The sequence below is a fragment of the Zalophus californianus genome, chromosome 14, assembly GCF_009762305.2.
Source record: "Zalophus californianus isolate mZalCal1 chromosome 14, mZalCal1.pri.v2, whole genome shotgun sequence".
NCBI classification, from domain to species: Eukaryota; Metazoa; Chordata; class Mammalia; order Carnivora; family Otariidae; genus Zalophus; species Zalophus californianus.
In genome coordinates this window covers 21,634,307-21,653,242 of record NC_045608.1, presented here as the reverse complement: position 1 = coordinate 21,653,242, position 18,936 = coordinate 21,634,307, and the positions used below count along the sequence as shown (strand labels likewise).

The 18,936-nt window shown below is 41.0% G+C and overlaps 1 protein-coding gene across 5 annotated transcripts in view; it reads left to right on the top strand.

The window, feature by feature from the left end:
* TTC28 (tetratricopeptide repeat domain 28) overlaps positions 1-18,936 on the top strand; it is a 659,289-nt gene that overhangs the window by 469,344 nt on the left and 171,009 nt on the right. For all 5 annotated transcript variants that reach the window (XM_027575252.2, XM_027575251.2, XM_027575253.2 and 2 more), the window contains one exon: positions 2,735-3,242. In XM_027575252.2, the coding sequence (XP_027431053.1) occupies positions 2,735-3,242 (508 nt within the window). The remainder of the gene's footprint in view (positions 1-2,734; positions 3,243-18,936) is intronic.

Genomic DNA, 18,936 nt, shown 5'->3' with positions numbered 1-18,936 from the left:
TCTGTCTGGAAAACCAAGGCTCAGGGAAGTGAAGTTTCTAAAGGCCCCATAGCTGGTAAAGGGCAGTGCAGTATTGAATCAAGTGTGTCTAATTTTAAGTTACGCTAGCTCCATGATGAGAGATCTGTGTGCAACAAAGATTTGTGTGTAGGGTTTGTGGACTGTATCCTGCTACTTAGCCAGGCGTGGGTGGAGAACCCCAGAGAGGAAGGTGGGAGGGCCAATTATAGAAGTAGGGGAAAGAGGCGGGGTCCCTGGGAAAAGGAGATTGTTGGGGAGGGGGAGGGGAATTGTGAGCAGGACAAAGGCTTGTATACGATGTGCTGACGTGCAGTTCTAACCTCTGGTCCCAGAGAGGCTCCTGAAGTGGGAACCAGAGACCAGTACACGTCCAAGTGGCGTACTCTTTGATGACATGGTTGTTGCTTCTGCCACAGTCACACTGATGCAGCACTCTGGCTTTTATGGACTCGTTTCTGCTCTTCTCTACTCAGAAAAAACAAAAAAGTAAATTTCTAAGTATTTATTTCTCCTCTGTTTTCCTAAATCTTTTTGTTGAAACGTCTGTGAAATGATAGAAGCAACTTAAGGGGCATCTGGGTGGCTCAGTCAGTTAAGCGTCAGACTCTTGATCATGGCTCAAGTCTCGATCTCAGGGTCATGAGTTCAAGCCCTGCATTGGGCTCCACGCTTGGCATGAAGCCTACTTTAAGAAGGGGGGGGCAGGGCACTGGGGTGGCTCATTCGGTTAAGCAGCTGCCTTCAGTTCACGTTAAGATCTCGGGGCCTGGGATCAAGCCTTGAGTTGGGCTTCCTGCTCAGCGGGGAGCCTGCTTCTCCCTCCCCCTCTACCCTTCCTCCACTTGTGTGCTCTCTCTCAAATAAATAAATAAGTCTTTCCAAAAAAATGCAACTTAAAATGATATGGAGCCCTTTGCAAATACACAAGTTGCAAAACATCATAAAGATGATCAGTGTTTCAGTTATTTTGATCAAGAACTGCTATTTCGCAGGCAAAGAAATAGGGTAGTAAATCACTCACATCTATAAAATATTAATAAAAGTGTTCTGAAGTGCACAGACATAGAACACATCTCATAAAGAAATGCCCTTACCCCAGGTGGGACAGTCTTCCCTCATTGTTATTCCCCAGCCTGGAGGCCCTTGTGAAAATCACTTGCCTTCCTGTGACAGAGCGCACCCTTTGTTCTGCCAGGATCACATGCTCATGTTGGGAAGAGGGATCATCGTGAAGAAAAGGGGATACATGGCTAGAGCTGTGGGCGCAATATGAAGGTTGGAAAGGGTGGGGAAGCCTGCAACTTGTAGAATCAAAAGGTGGGTGGGGGATGGGTTAAACATTTGATGGAGACTTGTGATGAGCACCTGCTGTTGTATGGAAGTGTAGAATCACTAAATTCTACACCTTAAACTAATATTACACTGTATGTTAACTAACTGGAATTTGAATAAAAACTTATTTAACAAAACAAAACGCAAAAGGAGGTTAGAAAAAGCTGAGGGTAGCATCCCTTTTATGTCTCTGCAAAAGCGTTAGAAACTAGACTAGAATCTAAGACTAAATGCACTTGCGGAAGATTCCAGAACCCATGTAAGTCTTTTGTTAATTTTGGTGTCCCTGTTTGATTCACTATACCAACATACAGTCCTTTTCATTAAAACCTTTACGACAAAAAGGGCTTACCTACTTTTCTTTACACAAGAACTGTATGCGTGGCAAGCTTTGTGAGGGGACGACAGTGCTTCTCTGCACAGTGGCCAGGGTCAGAAGAGCCTCTAGGCAAGAGGAGTAAAGCTGGAAGAGCCTGGGTGGCTCAGTCAGTTAAACGTCTGCCTTCTGCTCAGGTCATGAGCTCCACATTGGGCTCCCTGCTCAGTGGGGAGTCTGTTTCTCCCTCCGCCCCTCCCCCTGCTGTGCATGCGCGCATTCTCTCAAGTAAATAAACTCTTTAAAAAAATAAAAAGTCTGAAGAGCCAAATGGGCCTGAAAACAGGTGGTGAAGCCCAGTGGGAGCACCCCATTCAGAAGAGGTGTAGGTTGGAACCAACCATTGTTTTCCTCTGGGGTTTATCCAAATCTAAACCCTCCACAGTAATCAGCACTGATGAAGTCACATTGAGGGAACACAGATAAGAGAACGGGACCCGGCAGTCACAAAACTGACCCAGTCAGGGTCCTGAGTCACAAAATTACCAGTCGTCATTCTAAACATCTCCCTTACCATTAATCTATCCATTTACTTTGGGAGAAAACACGCCTAGAGAAATGCCCCGGAGTGCAAAGACCGAACATGGATTTCTCATGAATTCCTATGCTCTATTATATGTAGTAATTAATTCTGGTTTTCTTCAACATTTTCTTATATTACAGAGGTTAATGGCTATTAACGGAGATATAGCATGATACTAGAAATGTCAACAAGTCTTTAAACTAAAACGAAGGTTATATGGAACACAGCCTGTTTCTACGAGATTAGGTATTGAAAGTTACTGATTAAATTACCATTGTCTTTTATTAGGAACTTGCTGTTTGGATGGGCTCTTTTTCCGTTCTGCACAGGTCTGCGAACCACTGATAGAAACACCATTAGGCACTGAGTTGGATGGTTACAGGCACACCCTGAACCCTAACCCTGAGTTGGATGGTTACAGGCAAAGCCAAAGCCATTTTTCTGATGTGCTTTCGTTTCTCTGCCTTATCCTTTCTCCCCAGGCAGCTTCATCAGCCCTGAGCAGTCTGGGCCACGTGTACACAGCCATTGGAGACTACCCCAATGCACTGGCCAGTCACAAACAGTGTGTTCTTCTTGCCAAGCAATCCAAAGATGAGCTTTCTGAGGCACGAGAACTCGGCAACATGGGAGCTGTGTATATTGCCATGGGTGACTTTGAGAATGCTGTGCAGTGCCACGAGCAGCATCTGAAGATAGCCAAGGATCTGGGGAACAAGCGAGAAGAGGCCCGGGCCTACAGCAACCTGGGCAGTGCCTATCACTACAGGAGGAACTTTGACAAGGCCATGTCTTACCACAACTACGTGCTGGAGCTGGCACAGGAACTAACGGAGAAGGCCATTGAGATGCGGGCCTACGCTGGCCTGGGCCACGCTGCCAGGTGCATGCAGGACCTGGAGCGGGCTAAACAGTACCACGAGCAGCAGCTGGGCATTGCTGAGGATCTCAAGGACCGGGCTGCGGAGGGACGAGCGTCCTCCAATCTGGGTAAGGACAGGATGGCTTGCAAGATTCAGGGTCAATGCCCCGGGCCAGAAATAGCCGAGGGAGCCCACGGTCTTTTACAGGAATCTGTGTGTTTGTGTTCAAAAGCATCTATGCATTGTGTGTGATGTATGTTTCCTTCAGGTAGATTTCCTTGGAGCCTGCCTGCTCTAAATCCCATGATCCTTCCTGCCATCACAGTGCTGCAAGGATTAGGATTCTGAACTACTGGAAAAACAGAACACCCCAACGTTGTAATCTGTTTAGAGAGAAGAGCAACCAGATTTATCTAATTAGAGAGAAAGGGAATGAAATGAGGATATAAAAGCTATGTTTGGTGTAAATGAAAGAGAAGTTGCTAGGAAGTCATCAGTGGAAGGGAATCTGAGAAGAATTTTGTTTAAAGGGATTTCTTTACTTGGTGACTTTAATGCCACAGGAAGTGTATTTTTTCCTCAAAAGTATGTGTATTCACAAATGACACTGTTAGTTTTGGTATAAAGGCAAAATTCCTTTTTGGAAGATCTATTTAAATAAGCTAGATTTGCAGTCACTGTTTGATAGAACTTGGTTACAATGAAGACATTTATAAATTTGGGGGAATTTATAGGTAATGGTAAGAGACAATAAGTATTGGTCCCTGGCTCCTTTTTAGAAGATGTTGTTATCTTGATTCTACTCGAACAGATGTGGGTACACAATGGAAGGAACAGATGTGTTTGGAAGTAGAAGCGGAACTCATCGCTGAGCCCCATTGTCTGTGCTGTGTGCACATGGACTCAGGACAGGGAGAGGACAAGGAGAGGTAACCTCCTTGATATCAGTGTATGCTTCTTGGATATTAGTAGCAGCAGAATGTATAATTCAGCTCCCTTTTCTTATGTGACCTACAAAACTGAGGCACCCCCTTCTCCGTTTATATAATTTTAGCACTACTCCTCCCTCCCCTCTACCCTCTGCTCATTGTAACCAGATGTTTCATGAATACAGTTGTTAGAAAAAGTCTGGCAAATCCCTGGAGATAACTCTGAAGATGGTAACGAAATCAAAATGACAGTCTAGAGAGTCTGATAAGAACCATAGGAATAAGCTCTTGGCATTGTATATTCATTCAACAAATTACAAGTATTTATTGAATCATTACTATGTGCTGAATCCTGGAATAGTTGCCCTAAAGGATAGAGATTTAAGAAAAAAACATCTTTGCCCTCAAAGAGCTTATAATTTAGTTGGGAAAATGAGACTTAATACATAGGACAACAGTGGCCTCCCTGCAAGACAGTATTAGTGATGTGGTGTTGCCATGAAATTCCAAGAAGAGAGACCCTGAGAGCTGGGACTAGCCTGGGAAGCTTCTTGGAGGAGGCTAGACCCACTTAGACCTTGAAGAATAGGTGGGATTTGGCCAGGAATGAGATGGCATTGATGGGGAGGGATATGTGAAAGAATGGGTTGGCGTATCTGTGGGATGGTGGAGTGATACCCTTCAGGACTGTACTAGAAGATGGCAAATTAGTATGAAAACCAGGCAAGAGATATGCTAGCAGAAACTCCTGAAGGTTTTGAAATATAGGAGTAAGAGGAGAGATCGGATATTTAAGGAAGACAAGTCAAACAGTGGCACATAGGATAGATCAGAGGGCTTGGAACCTGGGAAGAAGACCATGCACATTGGACCATTCAGATTTTCTTTATCATCTTGTGTCAGTTTTGATAAGTTGTATTTTCCAGAGATTTTGCTCATTTCATCTAAGTGTTGAATTTAGTGGCATAAAGTTATTTATAATATTTTCTTATTTTCCTTTTAATGCTTGTAGGATATCTAGTGACATCTTTCAACTTTGTTACTGGTAGTTTGTATTTTGTACCTGCAAACCACCCCACCCCCTGTTTCTGAATCATTCTACATAGAGATTTGTCAGTTTTCTTGATCTTTTTAAAGACCAATTTTTGCTTTTGTTAATTTTTTTTATGGCTTGTCTCATTTCTATTTCACTTATTTCCAGTCTCATTTTTATCATTTTCTTCTTGCTACTTACTTTGGGTTCTCTTGCTAGCTTCTCAAATCAAACCTCAGGTCATTAATTTTAGACCTTTCTTCTTTCTAATACAAGCGTTTGAAAATATAAAATTTTCTCCAAACACTGCTTTACCTGCATCCAATAATTTTTGGTGTATTATGTTTTTATCTTCACTGAGTTTAAAAACATTTTCCAAGATTGTCATGATTTCTCTTTAACTCCTAGAAGGGTTATTTATTTTTAAATATTTTGGATTTTCCTAGATACATTATTGTTATCAAATTCTAGTTTAATTTCACTGTGGTAAGAGAACATACTTTGTAGGATTTCATTGGATGTAATGTCTTACATATGTCAGGTCAAGGTAGTCAATGGTGCTGAATGTTCCAGTCCTTTTTGTCTGTTTTGATTTTTTTGTCTCTGTGTTTTGTCAGTTGCTAAGAAGGAGGCTGTTAAATCTCCAACTATTATTGTGGACTTCTCTGTTACTCTGTTTACCTCTGTGAAACATGGTTTCATGAACTTTGAAACTCTGTCATTGGACACATACTCATTTGTGATTTTGTCTTCCTGACAGATTGGTCCTTTTATCATTATGAAATGTTTCTTTTTTGTCATTGGTCATAACTTTTTGTCTTGAAGTCTACTTTATCTGCTACTCCTACCTTCTTATACTTACTGTTTGTGTAGTCCTTTGTTTTCACATCTCTTTACTTTCTGTCTCTCTGTGTCTTTATATTTAGCTTGTTAACTGCAGATAACATCTAGTTCATTTTGCTTTTTAAAAAATTTTTTATTGTTATGTTAATCACCATACATTACATCATTAGTTTTTGATGTAGGGCTCCATGATTCATTGTTTGTGCATAACACCCAGTGCTCCACGCAGAATGTGCCCTCTTTAATACCCATCACCAGGCTAACCCATCCCCCCACCCTCCTCCCCTCTAGAAAGAACCCTCAGAGAATTTCATCCATTTAACATGTATTGTAATTATTGGTGGCATTGTATTTAGGTCTGTTATTTTACTGCTGGTTTTCTGTCTTTCCCTTTTATTTCGTTTTCTATTCTTCCTTTCCTGCCATCTGTGGGTTAATTTAATCATATAGGTTTTATTTTAACTTGTCTACTTGCTTTTTAGCTCTACTTCTTTGCATTATATTTTAGTGGTTGCTCTAGGATTACATTATATTATCCTTAAATTTTCACAGTCTACTTTGAGCTAATATCTTACCACTTCCTTTAAAATGTAAGTGCCTTACAACTTTATAGGTCCATTTATTCCTTACTCCCTGTACTTTGTACTGTAGTCATCACATATATTACTACATCTATATTCTTTTTAAACTTCACAATACAATGTGGGTTTTTTTGTTTTATACAGTTATATTAAAGAATTAAGAGGAAAATGGTTTCTGTTTACCCACTTATTTATCATTTTGGTACTTGCAGTCATTCCTAAAGATCTGAGTCTCCATCTGGTATCATTCATCATCTTCAGCCTAAAGAACTTCATGTAGCATTTCTTGTAATGCGGGTCTGGTGATGAATTCTTTTCATTTTTATTTACTTTAAAACTCTTTACTCACCTTCACTCTTGAAGGATATCTTTGGCGGATACAGAATTCTAGGTTGATGGACTTAAAAGCAGTTTAAAGTAGTCTTTCCAATGTTTCTTGGTCCTTATTATTTTGATAAGTCAGTAGAATTGAAAATCTGTAAGGCATGTGCTAATTCTTTGATTGCTTTCATGATTTTCTCTAACCTTGATTTTCAGCAGTTTAACTGTGATATGCCTAAATGTGGCTTTCTTTGTATTTTCCCTTACTCTGGTACTTTGAGCTTTTGAAGCTGCAGATGTATATCTTTCTCCAAATTTAGGGAATTTTACCCATTATTTTTTCAAATTTTTCTTCTTGCCCATTCCCTCTCTCCTCTATTTATGAGCCTCTGCATTATTTTAGATCTTTTGATATTGTCCTATATATCATTGAGGCTCTGTTCACATTTTAAATCTTTTTTCTCGTATTCTTCAGATTTAAAAATTTCTGTTTAAGTTCACCAACTCTTCCTTCTGTCATCTCCAGTCTGCTTTTAAACCCATTCAGTGATGCCAAGCTTGGGATTCCCCAAGACTACTCTCGCTTTGGACATCACCTGTGAACAGGGGTCTCCCAGACCACCCTCAGGTTCAATAATTCACTAGAAGGACTCACAGAATTCACTGAAAGCTGTTATACCCATGGTTATGGTTTATTACAATGAAAGGATACAGATTAAAGTTAGCCAAGGGAAGAGACACATGGCAGGAGAGTTCAAAGAATGAAGCCTTCGGTTGCTTGTCTTCCCCCAGTGGAGTCATGGACAGTGCCTTTCTATACTTCCAAGCAACAATATCGACAATATGCACAGACTGTTATCAGCCAGAGAGGCTCACTTGAGCCTTGGTGTCCAAAGTTTTTATTGGACCTTGGTCACATAGATATGGTTGATCATTTGCATGGGTGACCTTGGTTTCCAGCCCCCACAAAGATTGAGCTGAAAGCCCCCACTGTAAATCACATGGTTAGCCTCAAGAGTTTGGCATAGCTAACACCCTCAGGTAAAACAAAGACACTCTTAGGCAGGGTATTCTGAGGGTTCATAGATTACTTTCCAGAGCTGAGGGCAAAGTCCAGGCCTCTCTTTGGGCAAGGTTAATTGTTTACTGCCTAAGTGAATTTTTTATCAGACATACATTGTACTTTTAGCTTTAGAATTTCCAAGTAGTTCTTTTAATTAACATTTTAGTTTTTCTGCTAAGATTTATGTTAGTTTATTCGATACATGTATTTTTTGTTTACATAGCCAAGCCTACTTATTACAAAAGCTTTTAAAAACTTGTCTCCTAATTCTGTGTGGGTCATCTTAGAGTTAGACTGTATTTTTTAAAAATGCAATGAAGGGAGGCGGAGCAAGATGGCGGAGGAGTAGGAGACCTAGATTTCGTCTGGTCTCAGGAATCCAGCTGAATAGGGATCAAACCATTCTGAACACCTACGAACTCAACAGGAGATCGAACAGGAGAGTAGCAACAACTCTCTGAACAGAGAAGCGACCACTTACTGGAAGGTAGGGCGTGCGGAGAAGTGAATCCGAGGCGATATTCGGGAGGATAGACGGCGGGGGAGGGGCCTCCGCCGGCCGCTTCTGGCAAGTGATAGAGCCACGGAGCACAAAATCGGACCTTTTAGAAGTTGGCTCGGCGGAGGGACGTCGCTGCAGTGGCTAAGCGGGGGGTGGAATCCTCCCGGGACAGTGTGGTCTCAGGACCCTTGGGGTCACAGAGAGACCGGGGGTGCCTGAGTGCGCCAGAGCTCCCAGGTATCAGAGCAGGGAAGCCGGCTGCAGATACGGAGCAGAGGCGCGGGCTCTCAGCTCGGGGTTGCCATAAACTGTGATCCGCGGCCCAGTCGGGGCACGGCTCCCCCAGCAGGGACCCAACAAGCAGCAGATCCGGGGAGACTCCCCTTCCTTCCCGGGGAGGAGCGGTGCGGGAACGCACTGCAGGGATCTGCTGGGTTTGGAGACTCCGCGCGGGGTCGGGTGCCAGAGATAGCAACGCTCGGTCACAGGCCGGGTGAGCACGGAGTGCGGCCGGAGACCGGGGACACGGAAGTGACTGCTTTTCTCTGGGGGCACACTGAGGAGTGGGGCCCCGAGTTCTCAGCTCCTCCGAGTGGAGATTGGGAGGCCACCATTTCTGCCCTGGTCCTCCAAAGCTGTACCGAGAGCTTGCAGGGAACAAAAGCTCCTGAGAGCAAACCGGAGCAGCTTCCTTAGCCCGGACCGACAAGGGCGGGGCAATTCTGCCTCCGGCAAAGACATTTGGAAACCACAGCAACAGGCCCCTCCCCCAGAAGATCAGCACAAACAGCCAGCAAGCCAAGACCAAGTAGATAGATCAAGGAGAATAGGAGAACTCCAGCGCTAGGGGAATACTGCACATAGATTCATGGCTTTTTTTTTTTTTTTTTTTACCAAGATTCATTGTTTCATCAAAGTTAATTTTTGTTGACTGTTCTTTTTTTATTTTTATTTTTCCCTTTTTCAACCAACATCTTATAAATCCCTTTTTAAAAAAAAAAAAAACATTTTTTATTTTTCATTTTTAGAGTCATATTTTATCCCTTCATAGTAGTTACCCTTATTTTTGGCATATATATATAAGTTGTTCTCTCTTTAAAATTTTGAGGTACAGTTTCTTCTAACAGATCAAAATATACCCTAAATCACTAGTGTATGGCTTTGTTCTAGTCTCCTGCCTGATCACATTCTCTCCCTTTTTCCTTTTTTTTTTTCTTAAATCTTCTTTCTTTTTTCAAACAACTTATCTTACCAAGTCCTTTTATAAGATCTTTTATAATTTTCATCTTTACAGTCATCTTCCATCCCTTCATTGTATCAACCCTTATTTTGTACATATATGTCTTTCTTCCTTTAAAATTTTAGGAGGCACTTTTTTCTAACAGACCAAAATACGCCCAAAATCTAGTGTGTGGCACTGATCTATGCACTAGCCTGATCATATTTGATCATATTCTGCCTTTTTTGTATTGTTTTGTTTTTGTTTTTATCTTTTTTTTTCTTTTTCTCTTTCTTTTTTCTTTCTTTCCCTTTCTTTTCCCCTGCTTTCAGGTCTTTTCTGATTTGTATACAGTATATTTGCTGGGGACGTTGTAAACCTGTTAGCATTTTGTTCTCTCATTCATCTATTCTCCTCTGGACAAAATGACAAGACGAAAGAAATCACCTCAGCAAAAAGAACAAGAGGTAGTACCGTCAGCCAGGGACCTACTCAATACGGACATTAGTACGATGTCGGACCTAGAGTTCAGAATCATGACTTTAAAGATACTAGCTGGGCTTGAAAAAAGCGTGGAAGTTATTAGAGAAACCCTTTCTGGAGAAATAAAAGAACTAAAATCTAACCAAATCGAAATCAAAAAGGCTATTGATGAGGTGCAATCAAAAATGGGGGCACTAAATGCTAGGATAAATGAGGCAGAAGAGAGAATCAGTGATATAGAAGACCAAATGATGGAAAATAAAGAGGCTGAGAAAAGGAGAGAGAAACAACTACAGGATCACGAGGGCAGAATTCGAGAGATAAGTGATATGATAAGACGAAACAACATTAGAATAATTGGGATCCCAGAAGAAGAAGAGAGAGAGAGAGGGGCAGAAGGTATATTGGAGCAAATTATAGCAGAGAACTTCCCTAATGTGAGGAAGGAAACAGGCATTAAAATCCAGGAGGCACAGAGAACCCCTCTCAAAATCAATAATAATAGGTCAACACCCCGACATCTAATAGTAAAACTTACGAGTCTCAGAGACAAAGAGAAAATCCTGAAAGCAGCTCGGGAGAAGAGATGTGTAACCTACAATGGTAGAAACATTAGATTGGCAACAGACCTATCCACAGAGACCTGGCAGGCCAGAAAGGACTGGCAAGATATCTTCAGAGCACTAAACGAGAAAAATATGCAGCCAAGAATACTATATCCAGCTAGGCTATCATTGAAAATAGATGGAGAGATAAAAAGCTTCCAGAACAAACAAAAGCTAAAGGAATTTGCAAACACGAAACCAGCCCTCCAAGAAATATTGAGAGGGGTCCTCTAAGCAAAGAGAGAACCTAAAAGCAGCAAAGAGCAGAAACGAACACAGACAACAAACAGTTAACAGTCACCTTACAGGTAATACAATGGCACTAAATTCATACCTTTCAATAGTTACCCTGAATGTAAATGGGCTCAATGCCCCAATCAAAAGACGCAGGCTATCAGATTGGATTAAAAAACAAGACCCATCAATATGCTGTCTGCAAGAGACTCATTTTAGACCCAAAGACACCCCCAGATTGAAAGTGAGGGGGTGGAAAACCATTTACCATGCTAATGGACACCAAAAGAAAGCTGGGGTGGCAATCCTTATATCAGACAAACTAGATTTTAAAACAAAGACTGTAATAAGAGATGAGGAAGGACACTATATCCTACTTAAAGGGTCTATCCAACAAGAAGATCTAACAATTGTAAATATCTATGCCCCGAACATGGGAGCAGCCAATTATATAAGGCAATTAATAACAAAAGCAAAGAAACACATTGACAACAATACAATTATAGTGGGGGACTTTAACACCCCCCTGACTGAAATGGACAGATCATCTAAGCAAAAGATCAACAAGGAAATAAAGACTTTAAATGACACACTGGACCAAATGGACTTCACAGACATATTCAGAACATTCCATCCCAAAGCAACGGAATACACATTCTTCTCTAGTGCCCATGGAACATTCTCCAGAATTGATCACATCCTAGGTCACAAATCAGGTCTCAATCGGTACCAAAAGATTGGGATCATTCCCTGCATATTTTCAGACCACAATGCTTTGAAACTAGAACTCAACCACAAGAGGAAAGTCGGAAAGAACTCAAATACATGGAGGCTAAAGAGCATCCTACTAAAGAATGAATGGGTCAACCAAGAAATTAAAGAAGAATTAAAAAAATTCATGGAAACCAATGAAAATGAAAACACAACTGTTCAAAATCTTTGGGATACAGCAAAGGCAGTCCTGAGAGGAAAGTATATAGCAATACAAGCCTTTCTCAAGAAACAAGAAAGGTCTCAAATACACAGTCTAACCCTACACCTAAAGGAGCTGGAGAAAGAACAGCAAATAAAGCCTAAACCCAGCAAGAGAAGAGAAATCATAAAGATCAGAGCAGAAATCAATGAACTAGAAACCAAAAGAACAGTAGAACAGATCAACGAAACTAGGAGCTGGTTCTTTGAAAGAATTAACAAGATTGATAAACCCCTGGCCAGACTGATCAAAAAGAAAAGAGAAATGACCGAAATCAACAAAATCATGAATGAAAGAGGAGAGATCACAACCAACACCAAAGAAATACAAACAATTATAAGAACATATTATGAGCAACTCTATGCCAGCAAATTAGATAACCTGGAAGAAATGGGTGCATTCCTAGAGATGTATCAACTACCAAAATTGAACCAGGAAGAAATAGAAAACCTGAACAGACCTATAACCACTAAAGAAATTGAAACAGTCATCAAAAATCTCCCAAGAAACAAAAGCCCAGGGCCAGATGGCTTCCCAGGGGAATTCTATCAGACATTTAAAGAAGAATTAATACCTATTCTCCTGAAACTGTTCCAAAAAATAGAAATGGAAGGGAAACTTCCAAACTCATTTTATGAGGCCAGCATTACCTTGATCCCAAAACCAGACAAAGACCCCATCCAAAAGGAGAATTACAGACCAATATCCTTGATGAACATGGATGCAAAAATTCTCACCAAAATACTAGCCAATAGGATCCAACAGTACATTAAAAGGATTATTCACCATGACCAAGTGGGATTTATTCCTGGGCTGCAAGGCTGGTTCAACATCCGCAAATCAATCAACGTGATACAATACATTAACAAAAGAAAGAGCAAGAATCATAGGATCCTCTCAATAGATGCAGAAAAAGCATTTGACAAAGTACAACATCCTTTCTTGATCAAAACTCTTCAGAGTATAGGGATAGAGGGTACATACCTCAATATCATAAAAGCCATCTATGAAAAACCTACAGCCAATATCATTCTCAATGGGGAAAGGCTGAGAGCTTTTCCCCTAAGGTCAGGAACGCGGCAGGGATGTCCACTCTCACCACTGCTATTCAACATAGTATTAGAAGTCCTAGCCACAGCAATCAGACAACAAAAAGAAATCAAAGGCATCCAAATCGGCAAAGAGGAAGTCAAACTCTCACTCTTTGCAGATGATATGATACTGTATGTGGAAAACCCAAAAGACTCCACCCCAAAACTGCTAGAACTCATACAGGAATTCAGTAAAGTAGCAGGATATAAAATCAATGCACAGAAATCAGTGGCATTCCTATACACCAACAAGAAGACAGAAGAGAGACAAATCAAGGAGTCGATCCCATTTACAATTGCACCCAAAACCATTAGATACCTAGGAATAAATCTAACCAAAGAGGCAAAGGATCTGTACTCAGAAAACTATAAAATACTCATGAAAGAAATTGAAGAAGACACAAAGAAATGGAAAAACGTTCCATGCTCATGGATTGGGAGAATCAACATTGTGAAGATGTCAATGCTACCTAGAGCAATGTACACATTCAATGCAATCCCCATCAAAATACCATCCACTTTTTTCAAAGAAATGGAACAAATAATCCTAAAATTTGTATGGAACCAGAAGAGACCCAGAATAGCCAGAGGAATACTGAAAAAGAAAAGCAAAGCTGGCGGCATCACAATTCCGGACTTCCAGCTCTATTACAAAGCTGTCATCATCAAGACAGTATGGTACTGGCACAAAAACAGACACATAGATCAATGGAACAGAATCGAGAGCCCAGAAATGGACCCTCAACTCTATGGTCAACTTATCTTTGACAAAGCAGGAAAGAATGTCCAATGGCAAAAAGACAGTCTCTTCAACAAATGGTGTTGGGAAAATTGGACAGCCACATGCAGAAGAATGAAACTGGACCATTTCCTTACACCACACACAAAAATAGACTCCAAATGGTTGAAAGACCTAAACGTGAGACAGGAGTCCATCAAAATCCTAAAGGAGAACACAGGTAGCAACCTTTTCGACCTTAGCCGCAGCAACTTCTTCCTAGAAACATCACCAAAGGCACGGGAAGCCAGGGCAAAAATGAACTATTGGGATTTCATCAAGATAAAAAGCTTTTGCACAGCAAAAGAAACAGTCCACAAAACCAAAAGACAACCGACAGAATGGGAGAAAATATTTGCAAATGACATATCAGATAAAGGGCCAGTATCCAAAATCTATAAAGAACTTATCAAACTCAACACCCAAAGAACAAATAATCCAATCAAGAAATGGGCAGAAGACATGAACAGACATTTCTCCAAAGAAGACATCCAAATGGCCAAGAGGCACATGAAAAAGTGCTCAACATCGCTCGGCATCAGGGAAATCCAAATCAAAACCTCAATGAGATACCACCTCACACCCGTCAGAATGGCTAAAATTAACACGTCAGGGAATGACAGATGTTGGCGGGGATGTGGAGAAAGGGGAACCCTCCTCCACTGTTGGTGGGAATGCAAGCTGGTGCAACCACTCTGGAAAACAGTATGGAGGTTCCTCAAACAGTTGAAATTAGAGCTACCATTCGATCCAGCAATTGCACTTCTGGGTATTTACCCCAAAGATACAAATGTAGGGACCCGAAGGGGTACATGCACCCCAATGTTTATAGCAGCAATGTCCACCATAGCCAAACTGTGGAAAGAGCCAAGATGCCCATCGACAGATGAATGGATAAAGAAGAGGTGGTATATATACACAATGGAATATTATGCAGCCATCAAAAGGAATGAGATCTTGCCATTTGCAACGACGTGGATGGAACTGGAGGGTGTTATGCTGAGTGAAATAAGTCAATCAGAGAAAGACATGTATCACATGACCTCACTGATATGAGGAATTCTTAATCTCAGGAAAGAAACTGAGTGTTACTGGAGTGGTTGGGGGTGGGAGGGATGGGGTGGCTGGGTGATAGACATTGGGGAGGGTATGTGCTATGGGGAGCGCTGTGAATTGTGCAAGACTGTTGAATCACAGATCTGTACTTCTGAAACAAATAACGCAACATATTTTAAGAAAAAAGAAAAAGAGGAAGATAACAGGAGAGGAAGAAAAGGGGAGTATGTCAGAGGGGGAGATGAACCATGAGAGACGATGGACTCTGAAAAACAAACTGAGGGTTCTAGAGGGGAGGAGGGTGGGGGGATGGGTTAGCCTGGTGATGGGTATTAAAGAGGGCACATTCTGCATGGAGCACTGGGTGTTATGAACAAACAATGAATCATGGAACACTGCACCAAAAACTAATGATGTAATATATGGTGATTAACATAACAATAAAAAAATTAAAAAAGAATAAAAATGCAATGAAGTTAACATATAGTGTTGTATTAACTTCAGGTGTACAATATAGTGACTCCACAATTCTATACATTACTCAGTGCTCATCATGATAACTGTACTCTTAATTCCCTTCACCTATTTCACCTGTCCCCCTACCCACCTCCTCTCTGGTAACCATCAGCTTGTTCTCTATAGTAAAGTGTCTGTTTCAGAGGTAGACCCTGCTGATTGACTGTTGTTGATGTTGTTGTTTTGGAATAGCTTGATTGAGATATAATTCACATATCATGCAAATTACCCATTTAAAGTATATAATTCAGTGTCTTTTGGTACAGTCACAAACTTATGCATCGATTGCCTTTTGTTTTGAATATTAGTCACACTTTAATGTTTCTTTGTATATCCAATAATATGGGATTACATCTGATACTGTGAATGTTACTTCATAGAGACTCTGGATTCTGATATATTTCTCTTAACAGTATTTTGTTGTCATTGTTCTTTTATCAGTAAATGTGGCTTAATTCAAGCTCCAAACATAGTCTTCTCTGTGGTGGGTGGCAGCTAAAATCTCTGTTCAGAGCTTTTAGCTTTAACTGGGCTACTTAGATTCAGCCTTGCACATGCATATTTTAGGTGTTAGAGATTTGGGTAGAATTTATGCTCAGCATTGAATGCACAGTGACTCACTCTGGGATTTTGCCTCTGGTTCTTCAAGCCAGTAACACTGTGTTTCTGCCTGTGATGTAGCCTGACCATATGGCACTAACTGGGGCCTTCCCTCTCCCCGCTCCCCAAATGCCCTCTGGCATTTCAAAAATAGGAAATTCAACTAATGCCATTCCCTTCTTCAAAGGGTCAACTCCAACCTCCCTGCTTTTGGTTGCACGGTATCTTTTTGTAGACTTCTCCCCTGCATCCTTCATGACCACCCTCCTCCCCTCCAGACTATGGTTGTTTCTGTAAGAGGGCTGGTTCTGAAAGGAGCTTCTTCTCCATTACGGGAAGCGGAACTCCTATTCATTTTTAACCCATTGAAGTTTGACTCCCACCTTTTTCTCCTAAAGAGGATCAACAACAGTGATCTCCTTATGGCTGAGTTGAGAGATCTTTTGACAGTTCTAAATTTCCCTAAGCATATGCAGCATCTGTATGCTCTACTAACTTTTCCTTGAAATTCTCTCCTCTCTGGTCTCTGTGAAGCACTACTGTCCTGTTCTTTTCTTTCATTACCCCTTCCTGGTTGCCCAGTCTTCTGCATTAGCCTATTAGTTGAGTTTTTCTTACCACCAGGCCCTTCCTCCTCTGTTTCCACCCTCCCACACATCAGTATTACACACGGATCCTCCCAAAGCTGCTCAGCAGTTAGTAGACGCTACACAGTGCACACAACATTATGGCCAGAGTCCTCACCTTGAAATGGGGTCAGTCATGATTTCCGTTACTTAATTCCACTACTCCTCTGTACATACTGTTTTACTTTTCCTAGAACTGGGCTCTTCCATCTTCTCTAATCTCACCACATTGGCTATGCTTTCTGGCTTTACTATATTTCCCCAAGCTATTTCTTCCACGTAGAACGTTTGTGTCCCTCTCTTGTTTGTCTAAAGTTTACCCATCTTTTTAGGATCATTCTCAATACTGTTCACGACTCAAAGCCTCTCTTGATAATAAGATAAGCTTTTCTCTCATCTGAGCCCTAGGAACACTTTTAAAATTTCTCTTATTCTGTTTATATTCAATCATAAGTTTTGGTTATTTGTATACTTGTATAGTTACCTCTGCTGGATTACAACTCATTGGAAGTATGAACAACATTCTATCTATAGTCTCTGTATCACTCAGTATAACCCCTTGCTACATAGTGGGTATGCAATAAATGCTTATGTGGTTAGAGTGAATGAGCGCAAGCTTATCCCAAGATGTTGTGCCCAGATGATTGGAGGAATAGCGGTGCCTTTGGAAAGAAACATGAAGGCTGAGCAGAAGAACTAGTTTGGGGAAGCATGTGATGTGTGGTTTTGTACATGTCCAATATGTATGTCTCTTACTGAATGTAACATGAGCAAATAGTACTGGAAACAGGTATCAAAAGGGCATCATCTCAATAACATCTGTAAGGTAAGGGCAGAAAGCCAGCCAGGGAGACTGAGTCAGGATCACAGATGGTGGAGGGGATCCAGATAGAGGTTGGGGAGAAGAGAGCTTCAGGATGTGGAGGGCCTATCACTTATGTCACAGAAGCCAAGGGGAATGACATTTGAATCACTAAGAAGGTAAGAAGGTTTTGGTTTTTGGGGTTTTTTTGGGTTTTTTTTTTGGCAATAGAAGCTCTCTGTGCACATCTGAGGGGAAAGTGGATAGAACTCGTGGACCTAGAGAGGAGAAGGTAGAGGTGACTTGAAGTCATTGTCCTCGGTGTTCAGCATGTACTGATATTTATTATTCACCTTTATTTGTTTTAAAATAAAACAAGTAGAAATGACTTAGACTCTTCAGATTTCTTATGAACAACAAAGAACACTCTATAGCTATTTTCTAAGCATGTGTCTTGTGAAAATAATGTTAATGTATATTTTGGCTTAGAAAATGTCCATCTTTCCTTTTATGCTCAAAACAACTGTAGTTGCATGACAGTATTTCTGTAGCCTCAGGTTTTTTGGTGGCCTTCTTTATGGTTCTGATTTAGGCAATTTGGAGTCAAATCTCAGAAATAGAGTAGGTCGCTGGAACAAAGCCTCAGTTAAAGTCCTCAGGGATCATCGTGGGTCTTCTTATTCACTGGGAACTAGGCACACTTGCCTCTTGTCTTACTGTGGGGTGAAATACAGTCAGGAAAGTGAGAAGGGAAACATTAGGATGGCTGGTTTCAGTTTTTCCTTCCTTCCTTCCTTCCTTCCTTCCTTCCTTCCTTCCTTCCTTCCTTCCTTCCTTCCTTCCTGATGAAGGGGACCTCTTAGTTTGTCACTATGCCCCTGGAATATATATAAAGGTGAACATATTTCAGAAGGCACTTCCCATATACAACAGTGCCAGGGCTGACTTTGTTTCTAGTATTGGGTCAAATATGAGAGATAAAAAGTCCTTCCCACCAAATTCTGGGGTCAAATATCTAATAAGCGTCTGCCTTTGGCTCAGGTCATGATCCCAGGGTCCTGGGATCGAGTCCCGCGTCGGGCTCCCTGCTCCTTGGGAGCCTTCTCCTCCCTCTGCCTCTCTCTCTCTCTCTGTCTTTCATGAATAAATAAATAAAATCTTAAAAAAAATAATAATCATCTATGGGAACTAATTGAAATTTTAAAAATAACCGTTCCTTTTTAGTCACAAAGACATATCTAGAAAGTAGCTTATTTGAAAAAGAAAGGGAAATGGGACTAGTGTTCATTAATTCATTTGTTCATTTTTGTTCATTCTTTTGTTCAACAAATACTTATTGAATGTTAGCCCCTGCCCCTATGGAGCTTATGGTTTTTCATTTAACAAGTACATATTGAGAGCTGCTCTATGCCACATTTATATTCACTTTCGTATTTAATCCTCTCCACAAACCTATGAGTTGAGGAGTATTAATTAATTTTACATATGAGAAAATCACAGCCCAGGTAGGTTAAAAAAACTTGATCCATTTAGGCTCAAGAGATCCATAGCATAAAAGACTCATTA